The sequence below is a fragment of the Epargyreus clarus genome, unplaced genomic scaffold, assembly GCF_041222505.1.
Source record: "Epargyreus clarus isolate Ecla_fem2 unplaced genomic scaffold, WU_Ecla_fem_2.2 ptg000007l, whole genome shotgun sequence".
NCBI classification, from domain to species: domain Eukaryota; kingdom Metazoa; phylum Arthropoda; class Insecta; order Lepidoptera; family Hesperiidae; genus Epargyreus; species Epargyreus clarus.
The window spans coordinates 13,621,874-13,632,246 of record NW_027332215.1 but is presented as its reverse complement, the minus strand read 5'-3'; the positions used below and the strand labels follow the sequence as shown (position 1 = coordinate 13,632,246).

Below are 10,373 nucleotides of genomic sequence, written 5' to 3'. Positions count from 1 at the left end.
TTTTTGAATTTTTCACATAAATTTTGAGGTTATGTGAAAAAAGTGTAAATACAAAAGTTTTAGATCTTTTTATTACCTACAACTTTGCCATTTGACTTTTTTCGATAGGACTTTTAGTTTTGCCGGAAATCAAGAAAAACCGTTTTTTACCCTTAAAAACTCACCCCCATCCCCTCCCCGACCTCAGATCGCCCGTAAATTAGTTTTCCCTTCATTTTTATAATATTCCCCTCCTTTTCTAATGGGTTTCATCCTACTACGATTTTAATTGGTTTTAAAAATTATCGACCCTGGTCTATTAGGGGTGCTATGCTATATCAAAAATTATAAAATTTTTATTTATAAAGTAAAGGCAGAGAAAAATTATAAATGATAAAAAAACATTATTTATTTTTGTACGGCTGATATAATATGGTTTTTATTTGTTAAGAAAACTTTAGGGCTCTTCACATTAGGTCGTCTCGACGGTTTTACTATTTGCCGACTGACAGATCTTCACTATCTGTGATTCACATTTTAATCACAATCAACAGAACGCGCTTTTGTCGCTTATGTGAACATATAACATCTATCAGTCGACGAAAAAACAGTCTGGCCAACCTGATGTGAATGGGCCTTAAAACTCCTTATATGACAGAAGTTCGACATTCGACGTTTAAAGAAAAAGAGAAATGATTATGTCAAAAATAATTGACAGAAATAACATATTTTTGATGACATACTTTGATAATCTCTTATGAAACTAAATCCCGACATAAATGTTATTATTAAAAAATATATTCTTGTTACATGGTGTTTACAAGTGAACGGATCTTTCCTATCTCGTCTGAAAAGTCGATATGAATTTTTACCACTCACAACGAAAGACTTCATTGTTGAGGATATGGACTACATCCACGAAGAGCTGTCGCCGGAAAGTAGTTACCCTACAGCCATATCAGATGAACTATATCACAAGCCCTTGCAAGAAGATTATATTACAGTGAAAACACACAATCAAACGCCAACCGTTACTGAAGCCACAAAGGTCACAGTAAGGCCAAAAATTCAAAAACGGACTTTTAATACTGAAGTTCCATTCTATTATTACGATATAGACAAATGGATGACCAGGCCATTCGTACCAACACGATTTCAAACAACGACTGTTGCAACGAAACAAAAGAAAAGGACATGGCCATCATACTTCCCACCAAAATTTATTTCCAAATTGCAGGCAGAATTAGGTAAACCTTTTGAATTCTACTTAAATATTTTTAATTCATTTCAAAATACACCTGATAAGTAGTGACAGGAGCCACCGAACATTTTAACCCTAAATATTAGCACTCCACACCGCAGACCACAGATGCGTTGCTAATTCTAAGAACTGACTTGGAGTGTTTCGTGTCTTATCCCACCGCTCAACATTGCTATTCATGACGTCATAAAATGCCAAAAACATCCTAATACATATTAAACTTCGACAAATAATTACAAATTGATGAGTCTGTTCATGTTTATTTACATAAATGTTTATGTAATAATGTTATTACATAAACATTTTTTTATTAAAAAATCAAAAACCCGTCTGCACTAAAAAGGCTGAAATAAAATTTCCAAAAACAGTGAAATAGGCGTTTCATTATCTTTATCCAGAAAGCCAAATATATATTAAATATGTAATATATTAAATATGTATATAAGTATTTGTAATCTCCTTTTAATTTCCTTTATTTTGATACCCCACTCGAAAGGTTTGGTTAACTTTTTTTGTAACGTGTTACCTACTATTTCGGAAAAATATCCACCATTTACGCTCTATAGAATATATAACTTAGTAATTCAAAGTTCCAGTCATTATTTTACCTCGTTAGGGCTAGAATTTCATTATTTTATCCAACAAGCCAGATACAAAATTTCATAGTGTTTGCTTCAAAATTGGCGGTTGTTCAAATGAGTTAACCCAAATTTTTCGGAAGGAGATAAATAGGTGTGTCCTTGTTCCTATCCAGAAATCCAAAAACTAAATTTTATAGTAGTCGTTACAAAATTAAAGGATTTCAAAAATACTGTCCTCCCCTATTTTATCCTCTTAGGGGTAGAATTTCCAAAAGGCATTTCTTAGTACTTATTTACGCTATACAGGGAACCCATGTGCAAAATTTCAGATCTCTAAGTTGATCGGTTTTGACTGTACGTTGATTTCGGAAAAATTAAAAAGTAATTTATTATGTCAGTCAGTCAGTCACCTTGCTGCTTTATATTTATACAAATATGTTTTTTATAATCTCCGTTTAATTTCCTTTCATTTGATACCCTACTCGATAGGTTCGGTTAACTTTTTTTTTTAAATGTGTTAGTATTTCGCGCCAAAAATCCGCCATTTTGAATTTATGTTTCTAACATCCATCTAAGGACACTCGGGTCATTGAGATGAATATAATGACACCTTAATTGTCGACATTCATCTAGCCGTTTTTTAGATCCGACCAAATAAAGAAAGACAAACATACAAGATACGCGCGAAAAACATAATCCTTCCTTGGCAGTCGGGTAAAAATAGCTTAACTTGAAATCAATGGGAAAAATGTACTTAACAATTAATTCTTAAAATTCCCCATGAAGTCTTAAAAATCCTCCAGAAGACCATGCTTAGATTTGCAAGTAGTTATTATAATACAACATTTTAGTTACCTGTTTATTTCAATTAAGTATGTAACTTTATTTTCTTATAATATCAGACGACGCTTTATTGCCTTGGAAGCCTACTGAGCCAACTGAAACTAACGAGACAACTACGCAAGCGACATCACAACATCACGATATTGTCAAGTCGTCTTGTTTCATGTGCGGTTTGAACCAAAAAGGTATACCCGTGATGCCGGGCTGCTATCACGCGTTCGAGAGTGATGACCACCGATACAGTAAATTAAAACGACGTTACAAAGTTAAGTGTATTCAAGACAGCACAACTAGACGAATCAGAAACAGACATTACGGCCCAAACTACATAGGAGGATGTTTCAAAAGATTCCTAGACGTTGGTATCGAATACAACGAACGCGGTTGCCGAACCAAAGAACCAATGAGGGGTATGAGTTATGCCTCTCACCGGCTGGCTAGTTTAGAAAAAATGCTAGTCGACGTAGACGATGGGTGCGTGTTTAGCCCCGTCGCTTCACTGACACCATTCAACAGGGCAATCTCTTTGTTCGTCCGCTATCATGTTTGCGTATGTAAAGGAAACTACTGCAACAACACATCTAATTTATTTCAATTAAATCTTTATAAAATCATATTATTTTATACATCAATGGCGTTTTCTTATACAATATACGTCTGAAAATATACTGTTATAATTTATTACCTACTCTGTAAATTATCCCATTAGCTGTAGAGAAAATCATAAAAGATTTGAAGGTTGGATTTGATAACAAATCTCTTATTTATCTCCTTATTTTCTCTAAAGAACACCTGCAAAACATTTTTAAGACACTCACGAATGTTAGGTGACAGCTCGAAGTTAGTTAAAATAGAGGGCAAAAGTATACTTAAAGCTAAAAACTTACCGCAGGCGGCTTAAGTAGATATCTACGACTGTAATTAAATATTGAATCAAAATCAAGGGGCCCAACAGTTAACGACATAACAATTATAGGAACAGGTTGGGTCCTGTGAATTTAACCAAATAAGCTCCGCTGTCCACTACCCTTGAGGCCTGAGGCGTAGCGTTATCGCTGGGTGGCAAGCGAGCGGCCAGCGGGTGCAACGCCACTCTGCGACAGGACGCCGCGCGCGCAACATGGCGCGCCCGGTGGTTGTCGCGCTCCTACTATACTTGAGCGTCGCGTGCGCAGAAATATTGACACCGCCATATTTTAACTTAGCGCTCGGAAAGAAAATTACAGCGACCGCTACCTGTGGTGATGAAGGACCCGAGCTGTACTGCAAGCTGGCCGGCGCCAATGCCGACCACGATGAACATGTTATTCAAGGACAGGTAAAATTTTATATCATCACTATAATTTAATACTAATGTAAATACTCTCTACGTTACCATTAAGTATATTAATTGCATTACGAGCTATGATTAACTCTATGTAAATTTTACAAAGTTCCGACTGCAATTTTCCCTGTCTGAATTTATCTTAAAGTATAATAATGTTTAAGGATATTTTACAGGAGTTGTAATAACTAACTACTACTAATAGATATATAATATTTTATACTATTTTATCTCCAATTTATTGTACATTGTACATTGCTTATTTTAATCAATCAATAGAAAAGGGCAAACCATTATGATTAAATTTAACCTAAAGTAATCAGCTCTACTAATCTATAAATCTACAGTCAACAACCAAATAACTATTTGTTATTGTAAAAATAATATACACTGTAAAAATGTAGCAAACAAACAAATATTCGCCTTTTTAATATTAGTTACTATTGATGGTGAATAAACTGAGCATACAAACCGTTTTGCTATTGTAACCAAAACTTCTAATTAGCTATTTGCAGAGGAGTAATTATGTTGCAAAAATACTTGCATATGCAGCATGTCTTCTAGTTATAAGTGTATGTACACATACCTTCTATATTTTGTTGACTGTAAAAGTCTACTAACTATAAAAGTTTAAATTGTCTATAAACCTATTACTTGCTAATGAAATAATTATAAAACATATAAAAAGCAAGATTTATTAAAAAGCTTACATTAAAGTATGAGGTAAACAAATTGAACATTTTGAAAATTTGATTTATAATTTATTGAAATGTTTGTGTTTCATTTTTAGTAAGCTTTCCATAATAAAATATAAACTAAACAATTCAAAAAAGCTTGTACAAGTACTTGTGCTCTCGTCTTTGTGTTTATAATGTTTATGTATATGTGAGTGTATTATTTGGCATATACTAACAATATGCAAAATGCATATCATGCATAATCTAATAAAATAGCCCAGACTTAAATACCTAAACAGTCAACGTCACGTATCCTCCCAGAATAAGAAGAGTTTACACCTATTACATACAAACATACTCGTAGCAAAATATTATTATTAATATGATAAAGCAATACGAGTTGTATTAATATAAAAATAACAATTTAATACAATAGTAAACTGTAATTGTAATGTTGTAAATGTAAAAGAATAACAAAATCGTTTCTCGCCGCCGTCATCTCTACTGGCAGATAAACGGGAGCGCGATAGGCCTTATCTCGCGTCCTGTTGCCACACCATCCCAGAGATAAGGGTTCGATGCCACAATTACGAAAATTTCTAATGAACTACTTAGTCTATTATGGTATACCGCTCTAAAATATTCATATTAAAAGTTGATGAACTGTTATCATAAACTCTACCTTTTTTTTGGTCACGACGGAGAAACCTTCAAAAGGTACCCGTTGCCGCAGGAGCGACACAGGGTTATGGGACCCTTACCGCACTAAAACCTCCCGGGTGGCCGTCCTCGGTGCTGCGTAGAGGACATACACCCTGCTCTACATTATAACAAAATCCTTATTAGCTTTTAGGGTACTTTACAGGGCTTTTTAAGGTACTTTACATTCTTACAATATAGCTATATATAGGTAGAAAATCTAACATAAATTGCTAAATAGTCATAAATTTAAGCTTTAATTTAATAATAATACATTTGGGCGGCGTTGTTTAAACTAATTACACCATCTAAAAATTAAAGTTAATTTAAAATAGTACAGTAGGCCTTTTTTATACAACGTTAAAAGTTAATTAACATCCTCTAAGATAAGTAAGTTCAGGAGGTCGTAATGTGATTAAATAACATACAAAACTGCCGGCCGTTACACTTCTCTTATCAGAATCATTCAGAAGTCGGCTAATGACTTGTATTTTTAGGACATTTAGCATTCATGTGCTTATAATTTGTAGTTACAATTATTATTGGACAACTACACATATTTCTTGTGTTATGTTCTTCCGACGATCAGCTATTCAGGATAAACTGAAGTTGTTGTAAATAATATTTTATAAATAATCCGTAATCAGATGCAAAACAAATTTCATTTATAAACTGCGCGAATTAATTTAATTTATGATGTAACTCCCAACTAACATTCCTTGTTTGAAATCAAAACTTGAAACACGATCAAAAAGCCTGACAAGACAAATTGTTCACGAGGCGTAGGATCCTTCGTTAATTTTCGACGAACTTCGAGCATCATCGGTTCGTCTCGTGGCGTTTTTGCGGACATGTGGAAGCCAAATGCGTTTGCGCATCCCAACTTCGAAGCGTTCTTTTGTTTCACTTGAATCCCGTTCAATGGCTGCCAAATTTGAATATGTTTTTTGTCGGCGCATGCTATTTGGTCGTCTCAAAAGAAAAAGTATGAATGGACGGATTTATTGGGTGTTTAAAATGGACCTTTTGCTTTTACTGGTTCCCATAATCATGTAACATTATACTCTTACATTGACGAGTTCTATTTTGTCGGGCCATTATGCACGGTGCCTAATGTTTATGTCTTTATTTACTTTCGCATTTTTTGTAAGCAGTCACAATGTGCTCAACAGATGTTTAACTCATTGATGATTTTGATGAGTGACAAAGATAGTAATTATTTAGGATTTGATACATATGAGTCACGAAGCTACAGAATGTATTTTGTTTTTGAAGTAAAGTACCTACTTCATAGTCAATATTTTTTTTTTTACCGGTGACATGTGGTACTAGTGAAGAATTCACAAATCGCAGCATCCCTAACCTAGTCAACATGTGCTTCGTCACCTATCGTATTAGTCCACGTTAGTTTATTCTCGACAAGCACTTTATTATTTATTAATAACTAGGGCTTTACGCTGGTGCCGGAAAATAGTCACAGGATATCCGCCTTGATAAGTCGTAAACTTTAATCAGTTTTATTTTTTCTAAGAAAAGAATGGACTCATGGTATCGAATTTTTCAAATCGATAGGTATCTACTACCTCATTGAAATAATTGGGCGTGATAAAAGGATCTAGATAGGCTATAGATATATAGGTAGCCTTTATTATGATACGCTTTATTATATGTTTATATTCTTCTTAATGTTTTTCAAATGAGTCCGTCTGCACCTGTCACTACTAGAGACCTAACACCCCCTAGTAGAGATATCTCTATATTACTATAGAATTTGTAGGAACTTAATATAGCCTATTTAAATTCAAATCTGTTATTACACCCAGTCAATTGGCTTAGTAAAACTATCTTTGATATATCATAAACAAAGTATCACTACATTGTAATGTTATGTATATAGAACAAGTAGGCTTAAGGGCTTAAGTCTGTAGGCTTAAGTTTGCTTATAATGACATTACATCATTGATTTCCTTTTCTCCAGGTTTGCGACATATGTGATATGAACAATGAGGCTAAAAAGCATCCCCCTGAGTACGCGGTGGACGGCATGGAGACCTGGTGGCAGAGCCCCCCGCTCTCCAGGGGCATGAAGTACAACGAGATCTACTTGACCATTGATCTCGGACAGGTAAGAAAGACCTCCGTAGGAGTGCATCTTTAGTTTTGCAGTTTTGTTAATTATAGGTACAATGTTCAGTAAGTAGTGACTGAAACTCTACCGCTCAATTGGGGATCGAGATTCAAACCCCACACAATTTTTATTTTTCAAAATAATGTACGTTTTAGAAGTTAATATTGGTTTTCTTTTTCAACGGTGAAGTAAAACATCATGAGGAAACATACAGGCCTGAGAGACTTAAAAGTCTTAAAGGCTTGGCTGAGTTTACCCAACTCAGCCAATTCATACTTATCATTTGGCGCTCTCAGTTCGAGAGTAGACCCGTGCTCAGCAGTGGGACAACAATGGGTTCTCGAAATGCATACACGTAAACCTACTTTACACCACGACATCCTAACGCCCTTTAGTAATAATCTATCATAAGCAATTTTTGCCTACCACAGTTCCGTTTTTGGTTTAATTGTCAAAATTGACTTTACATTAGGCACAATTTACTTTCTAACTTTGTAAGACAAACATTGGTTAAAATTGATTATTACTAAAGGACGTAAGACATCTATGCATACACCAATTTAATAGTTTTAAAGTAAAGACATCACGCTTACATTAATATCATCATCACCACAGCGATGCAACACATATTTAGAACTCTACTTTTCTTGGAACTATCTGAGTGTGTCTGAAACTAAACTTATACCGAGTTGATTAAAATGAAATAAATGTTATTGGATAATAATTGGATTAGGTACTTAGATATCATGCCAGACTTTATGTTCACGCATCTATGTGTAATGCGGACGTCCACAACCCGATTCCCGAAATAATCCTATTATGCCACCCAAAGTGCATCGACCTCCACGTTACTTCACATAAACAGCGTTAGGGACATTAAATTAATTATAGATCCGCGTTCTCCTAGACGAGATGAAACTTTACATTTAGAACAAGGAAGTGGTGGTGCACTAAATTAAGATTTTAGCTCTTTTTTTTTTTCATTTTATTTATACTTATTACGATTAAATAATACAGCACGTTTGGTTACTTTTTCGTAAATATATGCTAGCTTAGCGACATTTGACACGCGATCGTGTTTTGTATAGAAATGATGCTTGTAGATGTAAATGTGAAACTATATTGCAATGCGACTTTGTATTTAGCCTGTAAATACACAATCAACAAATCTCAACACCTTTGTGTACATTATAGTAACACAATAGTTCCCACTGATTGATTAAGAAGAACTAATGAAGGTGGTAGAACCCTTTGTGGTTCGACTCCGGCGGCACCATCGCCACACCTATTTCTACCTAATAACAGCAGTGTTAAGCGCTGCTGTGTTCCGGTTTGAAGGGTGTGGTAAGGGAGACAGACTTTTCCGAGGCGTTCCAGCTTAGTCCTCAGGGGTAGCGGCGCATCTGTGGCCGACCTCAGGTAGGAATATCTAATCCTATCTGGGGTTTGACTACAGATGTCCATGGGCGGCAGTAGCCACTGACCATCAGGTGGACTGCATGCTCGTCTGCTACTCTTATATTATAAAAAAAAAATATCTATAAACAATACACCAGTCACTGAGAATTTGTTATTTTAAACGCTTTACAAATTAAGTACGAATTATATAAAAAAAAATATGGCACAGATTGTCACCAAATAAGATAGAAAATCGCACTCTATTTTGTTCATGAAAACAACACATGTGCTAAGGAGTTAAAGATGAGATCATAACATCTTTCGTCTTTATTTTGTCAATAAATAGATATCATAAGAGCTGATTTTTCATTGCTGATGCGTATGTATAACGTGGATATGTATCAATATCTTTGAAATTGGTACCAGAAAAGACCAAACCATGAAAAGCTGTGCGAAAAATCATGAATAAAAAAGTTGCTACTGCGAAAATACTACCTTAAAGTACAATATAGGTAGTCTTTGAAATAATTACTTTATGTACCTATATCGTGTGCTTATGGGCCTGATGAAAAGTAGTTACCGTTGCCCGATGGTATGTGCGATACATTGGTATCTATTGAGATTCGGCAATGCATTTACGGATTCGAAGGAGAGTTATTTTATAAACACCCTCTTGCGATTCCCAGATTACTTCAAAAGAACTAGAATACTAGTTATAATATATATCACAATTTCCAGTAACTTTAAGATTCTAAGAACATACGCTAAGGAATATTGGCTTATAAGCGAATCAAATAAATACTTACGAGTTAACAAAGAATTATTTTTTTTCGATGAATTAAAAGCATTCCGATGGAAGTTTATAAAAGGGGATTATGTTTCTGACTAAAATCATTTATTGAAGTTCTGGTCTACTTAGCAAAAACTTTTGGTCGCTGATGCAAAAAATTTTTGGCAATCGGTTTAGTTACAATATATGTGTATCTTAGTTTATTAGCGCTACTACTTATCCGTATAAGTACCTACTCATTCTGTTTTTATAAGACGCAACCAAAATGGTTACGTTTACTTAATTAGAAACCTATACACCAATTCTCCGTATCAAGATTAAGATCAAGCGTGGACACAAAGCCTTGTGATCTCTTAAAATAATACGTCATCAGAGGTATGGTATGTTATGAAATCTGAGTATTACTTAAATGCAAATATTACCACAAAAACATTCTACGTCTTGCAACGTTTTCACCGTAAAATATTTCGATATAACTACCAAGAAGAATTAAGTCTATTCAACTATGAATTATCATAATATCATTATTAGCATATTGGTAAATGCCCTATATATCCTAAACCTTATAAAGTTATTGCCGTAAAATATTTCGACATAACTACCAAGAAGAGTTACGTCTGTTCAACTATGAATAATCCTAATATCCTTATTAGCCTGTTCGTATATGTCCTATTGTATATCCTAAAACTTTTT

At 34.4% G+C, this 10,373-nt stretch overlaps 2 protein-coding genes across 2 annotated transcripts in view; both read left to right on the top strand.

Annotated features, from left to right (window-relative positions):
* Window positions 1-658: 658 nt before the first annotated feature.
* On the top strand, window positions 659-3,326 carry LOC140743112 (uncharacterized). The gene is made up of 2 exons (XM_073074172.1): window positions 659-1,226; window positions 2,724-3,326. Exons 1-2 carry the CDS (start codon window positions 737-739, stop codon window positions 3,323-3,325), a joined length of 1,092 nt encoding a protein of 363 aa, XP_072930273.1. The 5' UTR covers window positions 659-736; the 3' UTR covers window position 3,326.
* Window positions 3,327-3,747: 421 nt separating this feature from the next.
* Window positions 3,748-10,373, top strand: part of LanA (laminin subunit alpha) — a 54,790-nt gene continuing 48,164 nt past the window's right edge. Inside the window, exons 1-2 of the mRNA XM_073074741.1 lie at window positions 3,748-3,982; window positions 7,343-7,489. Coding sequence (XP_072930842.1) covers window positions 3,785-3,982; window positions 7,343-7,489 — 345 coding nt within the window. The 5' untranslated portion in view covers window positions 3,748-3,784. The remainder of the gene's footprint in view (window positions 3,983-7,342; window positions 7,490-10,373) is intronic.

What these genes read in the sequence shown, in the direction of transcription:
- LOC140743112 (XM_073074172.1), top strand. Translation starts at nt 737, where the DNA reads ATGAAACTAAATCCCGACATAAATGTTATTATTAAAAAATATATTCTT. An exon ending in CAAATTGCAGGCAGAATTAG is followed by an intron (nt 1,227 to 2,723) that starts GTAAACCTTTTG and finishes TTATAATATCAG; the next exon opens with ACGACGCTTTATTGCCTTGG.